We start from the raw sequence: 18,174 nt of genomic DNA on the forward strand, positions 1-18,174 counted from the left end.
TGAGCTTTTAAATTTCAACGTGACATATATAACGATCCTTTCTCCGTACGATACACCAATTTATCAGGACCGAGAATCAATAAATCAAAATTCCTTTGAATATCGATAAAAGCACATAATCCAATCAAACGAGATTTGCTCTCTCCTCGATTACGTACGCAACTTGCGCACACGTTCTCCTTTCGAAAGCTCATATACCCAAAACGAATGAAAAAAAAGAAGAAAAGAAAGAAACGTTGAAAAAAAATAAAGAAAGAACGAAAGAAAGAAGGAAAAGGAACAACGAGTCAAGGACTTTATTTGGAACAGCAGCAAAGTCTCGTGATTTGTCGTCCGGTTTGTTCGTTTGCGAGGCGCGCGCGCGTTTTCTGCAAGCTCTGGCGCGCGCGCGCGCTATACGTGCCGTTAGTCGTTGCGACGTGACGATATTTATGTCTTGGACGCTTGTTACGTACGAAATATATAGTAGCAAAGCGAAGGACGAGGAGAGAGAGGACAATGTATACATTTTTCATACGCGCGGCGCGGAGGCAACGCCGGAAAAAAAATGAAGTTTCACAATGAGATCGCACGAGACGTTAAACGAGAGTGGAGGAGGAGGAGGAAAAAAAATCATATAACTAATGCATAAACTGCGTTTATCTTACGCGGATAAGAATAAGAAGAAGAGAAAGAAGTAGTGGAGCGGTGCAGGAGACGAAAGAGAAAAAAAATTTAATATCGAATATCAAGAAATGCCCTGCCACCGAAAAAAGTTTTGGAAAATGAAGGGGGTGTGGAAAAATATAGGGTAAGCTGGCGAGCGTTTCCATACACACACGCGCACACACACGGACACAGACTTCTTTTTAACTTCTCTCACGGGCATGTAATTTAAAAAGTTTCGCTCACCCAATGCCTCGGCCTAGTCTCAGCTCTCTCTCTCTCTCTCTCTCTCTCTCTCGGTGTACAATAATAAGTTATCCCTGCTCCATTATCCAACGAACGAGCGGCTCGCTCGCGGTTACGATAAGGAAGAATGACAGAGGAAAGAAGTTTTTCGAGCGTGTGCAGATATACGAGTGTGGTGCTGCAGCCAGTTATGACATCGCGTGGCCTGTATTACCGCCCAAAATAATAATGATAAAAAAATAAGAAAAAAAAAAAAGATACGTCGCCGATTCTCGCGATGATAATGCAAGTTGTTAAACGTCGGGCCGTTGCCGCGATGTATCGATGAAAAAGTTTCGCCGCGCGGAGCTTCCCCAAAAACAAAGCGCACTCGCGAGAGAGTATCGACAATCAATAAAGAACCAACGGTAAAAAAAAAAACGAGAAAAATAAATAAACAACTTATATATCTGTGTATGTTGTGCGTACTACACAGCCACTCCCTCTCTCTCTCTCTCTCTCTCTCTCTCTCTCTCGCGGCTGAACTCATTCCGAGATAAGAAATGTATACCCGTGGCCTCTGATTGAAATTGAAAAGTAAATTATTATAAATCAAAATTTATATCCTCTTCTAGATGCGAAAGTTCACGAGGAAAGGGGGGGGGCACACCACTGCCACCACCAACAAGCGCGCTCGGCCAAGTTTTATTGTCTTTGCTCGAGTTGTGTATACTTCTGCAAGAGAGAGAAAACTTATACTTCCGCGAGAGTATACCGAGAGAAAGAGAGAGAGAGATCTAGAGCTCTAGAGAGATTGATCGAGCGGCCCTCATTTCAAACGAGCAGTGCAGCAGCCAGCAACTCGCTAACTGTATACGAGACAAGCCTCGAGATTTGTTGTGTGTGTGTGTGTGCGAACTCGAATGCAAGAAGGTACATATACACGTATTTACAAGAACTCACGATGAAATTTGTATTTGCCTGCTGTAAGCCATGCTCTATACGCGGAGAAGCTATTTTTGGCTTATGTACTTTCACTACATTTTTTTTCCGATGCTGTTAAATGATAAATCGCCTCTCGTAGAAATGCTCGATATTAATTATGGCCTGGTAACCGAACAAAAAAACATCTCTCAAAATTCATTGCCGCTAATTGGTGCTGTTGTTAGAAATATCGAGTCAAATGGCCTAAAACTGATGATTCGACTGTTTCTCTACATTTAGAACGGTTGTCAACCAATTCAAATACGATGTAGTATCTGCCACTAGAGGGCGAGTAACTTTTTCCGTAAATCTGCAAGTGCCAAAGTCAAAATATAATTGTATAAGTACTGGATTTTCGTATAATATAAGAAAGTTCGTTCTATGCTGTAGCATTTCTTTGTAATAAAATTCAAAGAAAATTGCTAATTGTTTATTACGCCGGAGATGAATAGTATAATTTCTCTAATAATACATGTTAAGTATAGAGTTGCTCTGTTGACATAAATTTTCCCAAACTTTCATTTCACGATTTGTAAATATTGTCACGATCAAGTTACCTAGTTCAATGTGTATATCATCGTTATAGAGCCACTAGTCGTTGTTCAAATTCCAAATGAGAAACATGGACTTCAGTGGTGTATATAACTGTAACGTCAGGTAATTTTTATTTCGTGAGAATGATATTTTAAAAAAATTTTAGTGTTATACTTAATTTCAATGTGAATATTGCAGAGTGAAGGAGGAACCAAACGATGATTCCCCGATTGAAAATGATGATTATGAGATAATTGGCAATGCACACGATGCTAACACCGAAGAATCCTCGCGTTCTGGTCGAGAAAATTTAGTAAGTGTTGATATGGGACTGCTTATAGCTGACATTTTTAAACAACAATTTTCCATAATCTTGAATTTAAATTATTTTTCTAGACTCATGGCCCTGACGATGTCGAAGTAGAATTCGAATGTAAGGACGAGAAGCTCGGCATTAACTTGAAAGAAATTAAGGACGAAGTAAAAGAGGAATTGAATTTGGATAGTAAGCTGAGTGATGCATTTGATGCAAATGAAAAAACATTTACCCAAAAAAGTCAATGCGAAACCCGCACCGATAAGGTACATAATGGTACCAAACATACGTGTGAGATTTGCGGAGAGAAGTTCTCAACTGAGGCTACACTCAAGATCCACATTCGTGCAGTACATAATGGTGTTAAACATAAATGTAGTGAATGTGGAAAGACATTCACACACAAAAATACTCTCAAAATCCACGTCAATGCGATGCATAATGGTATGGCACCTACATGCAAAATATGCGGAAAACAATTCACAACTAAGCCCTCACTCAGGATCCACATGGATGGACATAATGGTGTTAAACATAAATGTAGTGAATGTGGAAAGACATTCACACGCAAAAATACTCTCAAAATCCACGTCAATGCGATGCATAATGGTATGGCACCTACATGCAAAATATGCGGAAAACAATTCACAACTGAGCCCTCACTCAGGATCCACATGAATGGACATAATGGTGTTAAACATAAATGTAGTACATGTGGAAAGACATTCACACAAAAAAAACATCTTAATAAACACATCGATTCGATTCATAATGGTATGGCACCAACATGCGAAGTGTGCGGAAAGCAATTCACAACTGAGGCCTCACTCAGGATCCACATGAATGGACATAATGGTGTTAAACATAAATGTAGTACATGTGGAAAGACATTCTCACAAAAAGGAGATCTTAATAAACACATCGATGGAGTACATAATGGTGTTAAACATGCGTGTGGTGTATGTGGAAAGACATTCACACAAAAAGGAGATCTTAAGATTCACATCGATGTAGTACATAATGGTGTTAAACATGTTTGTAGTACATGTGGAAAGACATTCACACGAAAAAAAAATCTCAAAATCCACATCGGTTCAGTACATGATGGTGTTGAACATGTGTGTAGTATATGTGGAAAGTCATTCGGACGAACAGGAAATCTCAAAATTCACATCGATTCGGTTCATAAAGTTGAGGCAACTACTTGCGAAGTGTGCAAAAAAAAATTCAAATTCAGGAGTGAGCTCAAACTCCACATGAATTCGGAGCATAATATCACTCACGTATGTGAAACGTGTGGCAAGACATTTTCAGACAAGGGTCGTCTTGTAATTCACTTTAACGAGCTGCACAGAGTTCACGAATGTGCCTTTTGCGGGGAAAAATTTGAAAACAGGCCCAAATTACGTAGTCACGTCAAACGTGAACATAAAAGCGATACCCAAGCATGAGATCAATGCAAAAGATCTTAAAACATCCACCAATGCCGCGCAAAATGAAAAAACATCGAGACAAATGAGGAGCCATAAAACTGTCATCGAAGTAGCACATCACTCACGCATTAACACCCAATAAATGTATAAAATGTACATTGAAATTTTGTCAAAAAACATAGATTATTATATTTTGGATCACTCACCAATGTTTTCCATCTCACTGCTTAAAAAACGATCAGTTTTTAAAAAAATCAATAAATTTAAAAAAAAAAACCATAATGTTTCATTTGAATCAACCTACCTATAATTTTTATCAATCTGTACAGTTTTTTTAAGCATAAAAATCATGAAATGAGGATTTTTGCAGAAGGTGTATCTTGCATTAAGTGTCAAATTTATTCATCATAATCGCCAGCTTTTTATTTAATAACAGATGAAGTATAATGCTGAGCACTCATGCACACTCAGACGCGCACCTTACCTTCCCGATATGAATTTATATATGAATTTATATATATGAATTTATACAAGACCATAAAAATTTAAAAATAACGTTACACTTCTGATTAGTATGTATTCAGTGCTAATAGCTCTGCCATGTCCAAGAAATTTTCTCGTCGTCCAAAAACTAGTCACAAAATATCGAGCACCACTACCATAGAAATTATCTCGAGAATATAGGATAAAATAATACTTACAGTCGTACGAGAAGTACACAATTATGTGCGACGCGTACATTATCATCCGCTGCACATCGCGAATTAAGCCTCTGCGCGTCTGAGACGTCAAGCGTCGCTATATCCTCGGGGGGACACCCTTCCCCCCTGTGATAGTAGCTATAATATAAATTGTAAAACGACAAGAAAGTGTATCGCATCGCAAACGAGAGATTATCAAGCTCGCTTACGCGTTCGTGTATTCCCGCATGGTTCCGAGAGGAAGAGAAAGAGAAACGCAACGACGAACGTCGTTGTCAATTTTTCGCTCGGTACACGGAAAACGATCGCCAGCCATAGCTATATATGTGCACAGTGCACGCGCATGAATATAATAAGTACCGCAAAATGAGAGAGCCAGGAAAATAGCGACCGCGGCGCGCACCGCAAAACGGGCAAAAGGTACCACCACCACTACTACGGTAGAACGAGATAAAGCCCCTACGCTCCGGGCCTGTATATAACTTTACAAAGTGTACACACGGCGCATTTTGCAGCCGGAATATGCGAGGGTCTCCTGCGGGGGGGTCATTACCGACCGCACGGGCAGCGGCAGCCGAAAAAACTTTTTCTTCGTTTCGTTCGTTCCATTCGCGTTAACTCGTTCGCGTACACGATAACGTCAAAATTATTTACGAATCAGGAACAAAAAAAGAGAATTAGACGCAATAATAACGATAATGTAAAAACGTATTCTCTCTCCCGCGCGCAAGAAATTACTTCACGCGCTAATGACGCGCTCGTATCGTGCAATACGGCTTAGTTCACCGAACGATGAAATTCACTTTTCCATCGAATTAGCGTCGTTTCTTCCACCTCCCGCGCACGCGTGCGCGCGCGCGTATTATAACGTCGTATAAGAAATTGGAAGGATTCCACCCATTAGCAGACTATATGCTACTATCTGCACGAGTCTCGCAGCTACTTATTATTATCATATAGATATGTATATTACGTATATGCTCGCTGTACGAGGAAAATAATGAGGATGTATCTCGTATCGCGCGCGCATTACGGATCGCAAATGAGGACGCGCGATTCCGCGGTATATAGAGCCGGGATGCATTTTACCGCGGTGAATTATTATGCGCGCATCGTGCTTAAAATACGATACTATTCAATTCGAGTTTTCGAGAGTACATAATTAGAGGTAAAAGTACTGCCATGCGCGCATCGATTCCGCGCAACGACGATATAATCCCTTTGGTGTGCCGCTGCGCGCGCATAATTTCGCGAAATAAAATCTATTTCGTGGGATTATGTTTACGCGCGACGATTAAAGTAGGAAAAATAAAAAGGAATTTGTGGAATCGTCCTGGGGAAAGCTTGGCTCGAATTAAACGTTTGAGAAATTGGAAAAAGTTATCTCTCGTTATCATTTGTCCCTTGTCTTTGAGGAATATGGGTATGGTTTTGTCAGCTACGATTAAAAAAGTCATGAATCTTCAAAATTCAACAAATTTTATTGTTTTTATTCTTATTCCAAACACAAATTCACGTTTTATTTATTATTATGTACATTTTCATTTTATAATATATAATATAATATGTGATTCACATTCTCGCAAGGATGGCACGTAATTGACGTAAATACAAAAAACGAGCGTCTGTATTAAATATAGAAAAACTCCGGCGAAATAAATAACCGCTCACTCATATCGGTAAGGATTACACGATAATTGTTATTATATCAAAAAATAACATGCGTCAAAAACTGTACAATTCGTAAATCGTTACATCGTTATTAATTATCGTACATCGTAAGTTATATCAATAATCAAGCAAAAGTGAATGCGTATAATCGCTCGGCTCTCGACGATCTTCGTCGTCGTCGCAGCAGTGGAAACGATCCAGCGCCACTGGGCACTCACTTTTTTTCATTCGTGCGCGTCGTTGTTGGGCCCGATGACGCTGATCACCTCGTCGCCGTCGTCGAGACTGCGTCCATCAGTATGCCGAGGATCAGATTCAGCATGAGTACGATCATCTTGAAGGACCACGGGGGTGCTCCGGTCGTTTCGTTGCTCCCGCTGGACTCTGCGAACACGTCAAGACGTACAGTGCGACTCGATAATTGCCTCGTAAATTCTTTATAAGCGACGATTGAGTTTTACGGGGTGAAAAAAAATTACGAAAAATATATCCGAGAGAAAAAAGCCCTCTCTTTCGCTTTTTTCGTTGTTTTCAACTGCACGAAGAAATAGTAAAGGAATGTAGAGAGAGAGAGGCGAGTGCAGTAAACGATAGCTATTACAACAACAACGTAAAAAAAAGGAAAGAAAGAAGGAAAAATTGAAGAAACGTGCTTTCTGAAACTTCTAAAGGGAAGAGAAGATAGAAAAGAGCCTTAGACGCGGATCATTAAATTCAGTTTTCTTATACTCTGACCCGAAAGCGATCCGCTAGAGCGAGAGCAAGAGAGAGAGAGAGAGAGGGAGAGATGTTCTTTGTCGCGGTAAATGAGCCGCAACCTGTATGGCGGAGTAAAGCAGTTAATGCTGTATATACGCCGAGGAAAAGACGCGGAGAAAGAGAGACAGAGAGAGTATTATAAGACGTTGTTAACGTAACCGTTGTCTCGTTATTGTAACGTTGATCGCATTACCCGCGCCGCGAGTTTGTGAAATGATGCAATTATCGATTTGCAAAATTTCGAGTTTGACTAAAGATAGAGAGATGCTCGACGTTTCGTACTTTCAACAACACCTAGATATTTTTCGATCCAATCTCGCTTTGACTTATGCAATTATGTTTACTTTGCTACTTTCAAATTCGTAGACGAAGGCACTCGCGATCTAGTGGTTACATTATAAAAACGATCGGTGTTAAAACATATTTGTCAAAAACAAGCCCAGACTTATACAATTATTTCGACTTTGCCAGTTGCGGATTTGCTGGGAACGATACTCGCCATCTAGTGGAGAAGGCTCAAAGTGATATTATCGTATTTAAAGTTATCACATTTTTTTTGTCATTTTCAGCGCCGTTTTAAAATGCGCTCAATAATTGCAACACTATTCTTATGAAAATTTGCGAGTTTAAATGTTTTTCATAACAATTTAAACGTTCACTTTTCCATCATTAGGCCACAATAATCGATGTCGAGCATTTCTACCAGACTTGGTTTCTCTTCATTCATCGACAGAGAGCCAGAGAAAGGTGGAAAAGTTTAGCAATTTATTTCGAGCCTCGTGCCCGAGCTGTCGATCGCGCGCGCGTGCGCGCCTAATGTAAATATTTATAGACAACAAGCAAAACTGCGCGCGCCGAGCAAGTAGTACGAGTCAACGCGACGTCCGGCGCGTGTAAACGGCTCTTTTGGTAAACTATTCATTCGCGTCCCAGTATGCGTATATACTCTTTCCCTCTCTCTCTCGTGTACGCACGAGTGGGATACGTCATCAATTCGATTGAACCCGAAAAAGAGAGAGAGAGAGAGAGAGAGAGAAATGCAAATGCGCGTTAAAAGCTATAACGAAGCGCGCAGCGTTCCATCCTAATTGAAGGATTATTAATGCATAGTACGATCCACGCGTGCGTGAGCTCGCTGCGGTACACTCCGGTATTCTCTCTCTCTCTCGCTTTTTCCCTGTATACTTTTTCTAGGTCACCGTGATCGATGACCGATGTAAAATTACATATGTATAATGTACTCACGATGGCTGTGGGGCGAGGCGACGGAGGGCCCGTCCTGCTGCAGGTCCACCGTGCTCGAGGCCTTGTACACGGGTGCGATCTCGGCGAAGCAGCGCAGCCTCAGCCGATAATCCTGAAACAGGCCCTGCGTGTCGAGTTGGAGCCAGGAGCGCGTGCGATGCCTGTCGTCGTCCTGCACGTGCAGCGACTGCGTGCGCACGTGGAATTTCATCCGTCGATTATCCAGCTGCGAGCACGGACAGTCGCGCGATGTGGGTATAAATTAAACTTTATTCATGCGTGTACGAGCTGGTCAATAAATATTTACCGGCTTTCCGTTGACGGTCCAGGTGACGTTGGCCGCGGGCCTCGAGGCTCCCGAGGTGCAGTTGGCCTTGAGCGTGTCGCCGTCCGCCAGACGCTGCTTGTCCACCTGGATTCTCGGCTCCATTTCCGGGACGTCTGATCAAAGACAATATAATTACAACAAATAAGTAAAAGTTAACTCCGTAGGGAGAAAGCAGCAGCAAATCCTCACCGACTACGAAGATGTCGGCCTCCTGGAGCTTGGTGTCGTAGCGCGGCTGATCCTCCGACACCTCGCACTTGTATCGGCCCGTGTGCTTTCGCCGCACGTTGACCAGCGTCACGTCTTGCATATTCGATCCCGATACCTGCGTACGTGTATTTTTTTTTGCAGAAGCGGTAAAAAGAAAATTCGATATAAATGTAGTCTCGGCGGGGCCAAAAAAAAAAACTAACTAAGTAAGCTCCGCGAGGTATCTATATCTATACAGAGGTATACACCGGCGAGCTTAAGGAGACCGCCCGACAGTGACAGGGTCTTTTCTCTCCTCCTCCTCCTTACCGAAGAGGGAAAAACTACTACGCGGCGGTAGCGGCAGCAGCGCTTCGAATAAAAACAGAATACAAGATAGTGTACAAACGAGGTTGGAAAAAAAAGGAAGAAGAGCGAACGAGAGAAAGAAGTAGCTCGATACACCCCGTGTACACGTGAATACCTTTTACTCGCTTAATAATCTACTCACGTTCGCTGCTCTCTCTCTCTCTCTCGTTTTTCTTTTTTTTTTTTCTACCCCGCTGTGTTTTTTTTTTTTCGTCGGCTTTGAATCCCGACATATTGCTGCCGTTGCTGCTGCTGCTGCTGCTGCTGCTGCCCTGGAAATAAGCTCGGGGAGCAGCAGTAGCAGCGTGAGCAGCGAGAGCAGAAAACCTAATTTTTTTCCTTTTTGAGAACGTGTTTCCGGATGCGCGCGCGGCGCTGCTGCTCTGTGATATACTTTCTTTCCCACCCCACCTTTTTTTTTATTATAACGATACAGCTACGATATGCATAAATTGGTGCTGCTACAGCGGCGGCAGCCACAGCAGTGCATTATTATATATGATATACTCACGTTGACCTGTATGTTGCGCACGGGGAAGGTGTCGTGGGGCGGCTGCTTCTTCGGCACGAAGCGATAGAACTCCTCGTCCTCGAAGTACCACTTGATCGCGTAGAGCTGGGCGTCCTCGAGGTCGTAGCTGCAGGTGAGCAGGGCCGAGTCGCCCACCCTCACCCGCTCCGGCACGATTATCTTGAGATTCTTCAGGCTCGTCGTACCTTTAAAAAAAATGAGATGTAAAAGAAAATTTACAAAAAAAAAAGGATAACAAAGTTTTGTTGGATAGAGAGAGAGATAGAGTTGTATTAATAAAGCGTGAAAATGCAGCTGGCCGGGCGCGTCTATGTCATTTACGCCTCTGTGTGCAGAAGTAGCCTCGCGTAACAACTCTCTCTCTCCCTCTCTCGTGTATATAAAGCCCGAGGATAGCTCGCGTCATATACTAGTAGTTTTGCGCGCACCCCCGAACTCGAACTTTGCCGAGGAGTAAGTATATTATCCTACTATACTGCGTCTATGTGTGTATGTGTGTGTGTGTACGTTCGAGAGCGTCGAGCAGTGCTATAGCTAGCTAGCTAGAGTAGAGGTGAAACTACTTCCTCTTGCCCTGTGGCTTGACGTTTTAACGCGGGTGTGTGTGTGTGTGCCAAGTGTGTGTAGATGCTGCTGCTGCTGCTGCTTCTGCGTCTATCCTTCCTCTCTCTCTCTCTACTGTCCGCCGCAGTCCGAGTTCTCACTCAATGCCCATAACAGTTTGAAGCTCGTTTGCTCTCTGTCTCTCTCTTACTCTTACTCTTGACCACACGAGCTTCTCTCTCTCTCTCTACGCGCGAAGCTGCTGCTTCGTCATATAATTATGACGCATATACATATATAAGTGGAACTGAATTTTCTATGCGGGTGTGCGTGTCCCAATCAGAGTTACGGCTGTGCTAATTTTTTTTTTCTGCCTGCACTTCCCGCGCGAACCTCCCGAATTCGAAGAATTTCAAACTTTCGCGAGAGCGGAGGAGAGTAATTCATTTAGAAACGCAGGGGGATTTTCAAACTGTGAAATGGAAAAAGCAATAAAAGCTCCCGAACTCTTGAAAAGTCCGGGGAGTAGTGGTGGTGGTGGTGGTGGCACAGAACAGCAACAATTTATACCGCGCGCCAACGTATACAGCGTTAGGCAGGATGCGCTGATAGGAGGGAAAAAAAGTAAGGGCTCTTTAGAAAATTATTCGTAAAGCTCGAAAGAAAAAAGGAAAAAAAAATGTCTCTCGCTCGTTTGTCTTTTAGCGTGTGTACTTTCTAAGCCCTCTGTGCGTGCAGCAGTTGGTGTATTTTCTGCATTTTTACGCGCACGGCGTGTGTATTGTATTATCTCATCTTTTTAATCTTGGAAAAATCATGAGTAAAAGTGTCGTAGATAGCGTTACAGGATTGTGAATGGACGTTCGAAGTCGTCGAAAGTTGCAAAATTAATTGGAGCAAAAAAGTTTCTTGGTCGTGTGAGTGCCGTCAGAACTCGATACATACTAATCAGTGTAACGTAAAAATATAACGTTTTTTTTTAAATTATATGTACACGTAATACCGCGCACGATTTTGTAACGATCATTTCTTAACAGTATGTATAATTTCACACAGATCACTATTTAAACACACTTTTTGATGTTTAAAACGCCAATTAAATTAAATTTATTTTTTACAATTCAATTACATTATTGTTAACTGTATTTGAAACGAACCTAATTGCGTCGCATTTATTACCAACATTAGGAGAGATTCTAAGAACAGTTCCGATTTCTTCGATGGATTTTTGTTTTGTTAGTAATTGTTGTAAAACCAGAACTCGTACGCCTATAATCGCGCTTCGACTTATACAATTATTTTGACTTAGCTACTTGCAGATTTACTGAAATAAAGGTATTCGCCATCTGGTGGTGAAGTGGTGATCTAAGGTAGTATTATATAGTATTTGAAGATGTTGAAAATTGTGTTTTTTTTTCAACAATAATGATGCGTTAACAATTTAAGATGACGTATTATGAATAAATCGTAATTAGTAAAATTGTTTTTAAATTTCAAACTAAGAAAAATTAGTAGCATCACGACGAGCTGGATGGAGCAAGTTTTATTAAATCGGAGCTTTTTCGATCTAACTTCGAATTCGTTTGAATGTCAAAAAATTCCCAGCTTATACTACGTCATTATACTAATGTGTATAGATATAAGCTAATACAAGTCTTTGGCAAATTATCATAAGTGTTGCGTGTACTTTGTATTTCTATCGCTAGATGTCATATTCAAATCCAAAAGTGAAAAACCGAAGTTCATGATTTATTATCGATCGCTGCACGTAAAAAATATTCATTGTAAGTGTCAATTCCTGAGCAAGTTTTAGCGATGGGCTAATCGCGTATACACAAACGACGACAGGCGTGCAAGCCCAAAAGTCAACTTATCACGCGCGAACGATACGCATCGCTATATAAGCGTACGTACATATATATACGATACAGCACGTCACATATTACGGCCATACATAATACTCGGGGCATTAATGTATTATGGAAATAGGTAAATAGATGCGAACAATAAATAAAGCGCGTAGGCCTATATCGCGACGGTAATTCCAATTAGTGAGGGACGTCGAGGAAGTACAATCGAGCCTACCCCCACACTTATACACACACACACACATCTATATATACGATATATATAATACGGCCGGAACAGAGTCATGAGTTTCCATTAACAGGTTACATCTCCGGGGAGAGGGCGGGCGGGCAGAATAATAACACGGGCATATTACAATAGATACAGCGTGTTATGCGCTTGTATAATAAAACTGATTTATCGATTTCGTGCGAGGGCAGCAGCAGTGTTGGCTAGCCGGGGCCAAGCACAGAGAGAGAGAGAGGATTTATAATCTCTCCGAGAGCCGTGCGCGAAATTGTGTGATTCCATATATCACCGATCCAGGGGCCATATAATAAACTCTCTCTCTTCCCCCTCCTCCCCAGGAAAATTCGGCTAACTTTTTCGAGTTCCACGGCGATTATTGATAAAAACGCTCGTGTGTGTGTGTGTCAAGAGCCCCATTACTCATCGCGCCGGTCGCGCGCCGCGCCTGTACGTAATCAACTAAAAAGGGACTGTGTACTATATACCGGTGGATGCATTTTTCGCGCGTCTTTTGCGACGCGATTTTCGACTGTGCGGCAGCGATGATCGGGCAAAAAAGCGATAAGGATATACGTATAAGCGATCGAGTTTCGGGCGCACGGTTAAATTAACGCCGATACACAAATATATATATATATAGACTCGTAAACTTTGCCCCGCGGTGCCGTTGCCGAACGACGCGTGAATCAATCGCTTTGAGCTTTCGCGCAGCGTCGCAGTGTGCGATACGTGCGCCGAAGTTCTTTTTTTACTTTTTTTTTTTGACTCCACGATTAAAACGAATCAGGACTTATAATTAATTCGCGCGATAGGTGAAATCCTGCCTCGGAACAAGCGAATTATAACGTTGCTGTTCCGTATAACAAATATGTTGTATCGACGCAATATAATACATAACGGCACGGAGCTACAAAATAAACAAAATTTGCGTCCCGCGCGTCCGACAATTTACATTCGCACGTACACGCGCGCGCGAGTACATCGCATTTATATATATACAATATAGTTCTATGTATATTTAATAATAAAACGCTGCACCTGCAGTACACTCGCACATATGCCGCGAAATAACATCCGGTAATACGGCGGGGGGGGGGGGGGGGGGGNGGGGGGGGGGGGGGGCGCGTGTATACAACGTTACGTACATACACATCGTGTAGGCACACTTACGGCCTCGCGAAATGAAACAAGCTCGCTGCTGCTGCAGAGCTTGCAACGAGCTTAATTAAGCACCAGATAGTATATAGTGGGAAAGGGGGGGAAGGGAGGAGCATTAAATGGCAAGTTAAAGCCACGCATCGAAGCTCTAGAACGGCTCTGCACACACACACGCACGCACACGCACACATACTCGGGCGGCCGACGGTCCAGTATAGATAGCCGAGAGAAAGGATGGTTTAATGTAGGCTAATTAAACATTTACGTTTTATACGCGTAAACAAGCTCTCGCCCGTGTATATAGTAGTATATATAAAAGTAGCTGACTGATGTACTTTTGCGTATATATGCTGTTTTAGTTTTCCAAAACGCGCGCACACACACACACACATTGTTGCCGTCAAGGATAAAACTCTCGGCGTGTAGTGTGCAGTATCGCCGCGTTAAACTTACTGCACAGCATACGCACGGCTCGCGAGCGAGCATAAGTGAATTTTCCACGACTGCGTGTATATCGCGTATACAAACGCATATATACGCACGCATGGTTTATACCGTAGCTCATTTCGCGAATTACACATATATCGCCGAGTAAATCTGAGCGCGAATTATTCCATGTATGCTATGGTGGTACTCTACGCGAGCGATAAGGTAAAAATAGTAATGTGGCAGAGGTACGACTCGAGTGTAATAACGACGACGTTACGAGAGGCCGGAGGTTAATTGAATTAATCTTTTTTATGATTCTTCCTTTATAGTGGAGCGATGTAGATTTGTTTTTCGCTAATGTATCTCGTCTCTCGAGCAAGAGTCGTATTTGTAACGAATGTCGTTTTTTCACGGATTACATCACCGTGTACACATAAACTTAGCTCGGATTTTCTTTCTTTCTTTTCCTTTCGCGTCATATACTCGAAGACGTCGTCGTCTTCCAATCGTTTTCAGGGCGTACGCGCAAGATATCGACAGAGAGAGGCAGGCGGCGGCCGTTTCAACCGAATCGCCTCCGCCGCGCCCGATAAAACGCAAATGACCTCGAAAGGGCGCCGGGATAAATGTAGCGAGTCTCATTCTTTCATCGCGATAAGCGGGGGATATGGGGTATGTGTGTGTATATAGAAAAGAAAAACGAAAGAATAAGTACAACGTACTATCTACTGCTACTACGAGGCTGGGCTCGACGTTACAAAAAATTAATTCGCCGCGTCGTTGCGATAAGCGATTATCGTCGTCGTCGTCGTAGCTCGTCTCAGGGCATAAGGGGGAGGCGCAGAGAATTTCATTTATCAAGCTAGATTGAATTTTAGTCAACATTCTGGAACGTGACTCTTTTTTCCTTTTCTTTTCCTCGGGCTCTTCCTTGCTCTGGATCTCGGATAGAGCGAAAGAGAGAGTGGGGGGTAATAATCGAGAAGTTTTCCAATAGTAAGCAAATTGCGTGTACGCTATGTGCTGCAGCGCTTGATGAATGGCGCTGCAGCACAGCTCCGGAAGACGGCGGGGCGAAGTCTTCGTTCCTTCGCTCGAAGCAGCAAGAGTAGCTGCGCTACTGCCGAAAGCGAGGAGAGTAAGAGAGAGAGAGAGAGAGAAGAGGAGGAATTAATTCATTAGAAGTTGAGAGATCGCGAGGTGATCACTTCGCCAGGCTCGTCGTCGTCGTAGAGTAAAATAGAGGAAAAGAGCGAGAGCCTTAGAACGCGCGGCTCAACTATGAGCAGAGAGTGAGAGAGAGAGAGAACAAGAGTGGCCATCTTACATTACTCTCTTTCTATATGTCGAGACGGCAATTTGGCTATATATATACCGGAAGATCGAGAGAGATGCAGACGTTTGATTTATAGATCTTATAGCCCGAGCTTTTTACACCTTGTAAAAAGTAATTTTTTTTTTCTTTTTTTTTTTGCCTCATCCACGGAAATTATTAAAGGCACCATAGTTTCCAATAAAATGAAGCTGCAGAGTAAAAAAAAAAAAGAATAAAGGAAATTTGTTTTACGATAACGACGGTGAGTGAGAGAGAAAGAGAGAAAAAAGAGAGAAGATGGTTTTTATAGACACGTTTATACATTTTACATCCTCTCCGCTGGCAGGAGTCTATAGAGAGAGAGAAAGAAAGATACATAGCGATATAATATAAAATGCGTACGCGCGAGTAAGAATGGAAAATAGTATACATATAGTTACACTATATGCAGCGGCAGCAGCAGGAAGAAGAAGTGCGGAATACCATACGGAACGGAAAGCTTCAATAAGGTTTCCAGTCTTTGGCTTCGCCTGCTCTCTCCTCTCCTCTACTCTCCTCTATAGTGTATATACCATATATGCGTATATATGTATAGGAAATTGCGGACGAGGTACAGTTTTGCGGTTCTCGCGTACTCGCTCGCTCGCTCCGCTCCCGGGCAAAACGGTTTCGGGAAAAGCTTAGCCGCTCGCGAGCGTATAACGCACACACACACACACACGTATAAGCGTAGAGCGATAAGGAAACTCGAATAAGGTATAACGTATACCGGGGGGTAGCAGCTACTATACACTAGCTTATATACCGCGCGCCGAGCTGCTTTTACGTAATGCCGCCGCCGACGCCGCTTCGTCTAGGCTGCAGCTTGCAGCTCGCAGCTGACGCTCGAGAACGCGGCGCGGCAGTTATTTTCTACGGCGAACGCTAGGTAATTGATATTACACGAAAGAAGAAGAAGAAGGAAAAAAATGTAAGAGAGTAAGTAACTTCGGAATCGGATGGAGCCGCGGGTGCTGATTTTTCGTCGATCGACTCGTGTGCGAGGCCATGAAGACGCGCGCGTGCGGTATTTATAAGAGATAGAGGAGTACTACTACCCTGTAAATGCGTAATGAACGATTTCGCGGCTTTGCGAATAAAATAAAGGCTCTCTACTGCGCCCGACGAATTCTCGCATCTATTATATACATAAATCTCGTTTCGCGCTTTTGTTCGCGCGCGCTGCAATGTACGCAGAAAAAAAGCTCCTTTCTTTTTATATTCTAGCCCTGTGTATTAAAATTTAACGCGCCGCGAATTCGACGCTTTTAAAAAGTACCGCGCGCGGCAACTTTGTAATTAACAAAAGCACGTAGCAGTTATTACCCCGAGCTGCAGCAGCAGCAGCAACGGCGGTGCGGTGGCAAGTTTAATTTTAAAAGTTTTTTTTGAAAAAAAAAAAAATAAAGTTCGCTGAAAATCGAGGACTTTCGCCTTTGGGAATTAAATTTATATTTCGAATTAGGATTATAATTCGATAAGTCCTAACGATCCGCTGTGTGTGTCGATAATTTTTCCTCGGCGTTCGTACATCGCTGGAAACGGCGCACGATTAAAACGTATTTCACTGCGTACGCGTACGCAAAGCATAAGTAATTTTGCTTAGGCGAGGGAGTAAAAAAAATTAAATTTATTTTCATGAATAAAACGTTGCATGGAATAGAAGCATCTAGCTGCACTAGCATCGGTGCGATCCGCGAAGAAAAGAAATCGAGGCAGACACACGTCTGCGCGTCGATGAGAAAGGGAAAAATACATTATAGACCTTTGACTGCGAGAAAAGGCGCAGTCACGTCCCGCGTAAGGAAAAGTCCGTTTAACATGCAAAATCCGACGATCGGATTACTTTTTCCATCCCTCTGGAACGAAGGCAGGAAACATACGTTTCTATGCTAATGTAGCTGGGTGGAACCCGCATCTGGCCTACTCTTTGATAGTTTGGGTAAAATTTCGTCTATGACTTACTGCTGACGAGGAGAACGAGGACGAGACAGCACGAGGACAACAGTCGAGCTGGGCCCGATGAACTGCCGCGACTCGACCGCGGCCACATCCTTGCGGCAAAAAGAAATTTTTTCGCACTTTTATCGTCTGCACTCGGAGCACCAACCGAGACCACTAGCCGAGCACATGATAATAAACAACAGCAGCAGCAGCAACAACAACAACGAACTGTGGTACACTGACACCTCGAGGAATCGGCAGATAAGAGTTTTGAGCGTTTACGTACGGAGGATAGGTATAAGCAGCTCTCGAAGCGACAGCCGAGTCGCGACTGACTGACTGACTGAAGCTTCTCTCGCATCAGGGGGATGCTGCGGCGGCTGCTGCTGCTGCTGCTTTGGCGTCGGCGATCGCTGAAGGGCGCAGACTCGAGACCGACCACCCACTCGAATCCCACCCACGCGCGATCCGCACTGAAATTGTGCACACGCGAGTCATCGGCCCAGCCACTGCTGCTGCTTCCTTATTATGTGTATTTGTATAGCGATCGTCATCTCATCAAGACGCTGCACACGTGCCGATGACTGCGGAGAGATGCATGACGATCAACGCGATTGACCCTTCGCACGTCAGATTTAGCCGCATATTGGGGAGTAGGATGTGTCGTTTGTTTCGCGAATCAATTCCGCTTCTTGAAGCTGTATGAATTATATATAAG

The 18,174-nt window shown here is 43.1% G+C and overlaps 2 protein-coding genes across 4 annotated transcripts; one reads left to right on the forward strand and one right to left on the reverse strand.

Moving 5' to 3' along the window:
- Positions 1–2,351: 2,351 nt before the first annotated feature.
- Positions 2,352–4,368, forward strand: LOC106653465 (gastrula zinc finger protein XlCGF28.1-like). Of its 3 annotated transcripts, none has more exons than XM_023463539.1 (4): positions 2,352–2,511; positions 2,587–2,701; positions 2,785–3,058; positions 3,224–4,368. In XM_023463539.1, the coding sequence occupies exons 1-4, from the start codon at positions 2,468–2,470 to the stop codon at positions 4,153–4,155; spliced, it is 1,365 nt and encodes a 454-aa protein (XP_023319307.1). In that variant the 5' UTR covers positions 2,352–2,467; the 3' UTR covers positions 4,156–4,368. The 3 variants fall into 3 exon arrangements, with proteins under 3 accessions (XP_023319307.1, XP_014228400.2, XP_014228399.2); XM_014372914.2 differs by having other exon boundaries at positions 2,353–2,511; positions 2,785–3,394; positions 3,560–4,368; XM_014372913.2 differs by having other exon boundaries at positions 2,353–2,511; positions 2,785–4,368.
- A 2,057-nt stretch (positions 4,369–6,425) lies between these two features.
- LOC106653476 lies at positions 6,426–17,771 on the reverse strand. Its single transcript, XM_014372929.2, has 6 exons — positions 17,478–17,771; positions 9,911–10,116; positions 9,031–9,166; positions 8,821–8,954; positions 8,514–8,739; positions 6,426–6,893 (listed from the first exon to the last, which is right to left on the reverse strand). The coding sequence occupies exons 1-6, from the start codon at positions 17,563–17,565 to the stop codon at positions 6,772–6,774; spliced, it is 912 nt and encodes a 303-aa protein (XP_014228415.1). The 5' UTR covers positions 17,566–17,771; the 3' UTR covers positions 6,426–6,771.
- Between the last annotated feature and the right edge of the window lie 403 nt (positions 17,772–18,174).

This window comes from Trichogramma pretiosum, unplaced genomic scaffold (assembly GCF_000599845.2).
Source record: "Trichogramma pretiosum strain Unisexual culture from Peru unplaced genomic scaffold, Tpre_2.0 scaffold169, whole genome shotgun sequence".
Taxonomy (NCBI): domain Eukaryota; kingdom Metazoa; phylum Arthropoda; class Insecta; order Hymenoptera; family Trichogrammatidae; genus Trichogramma; species Trichogramma pretiosum.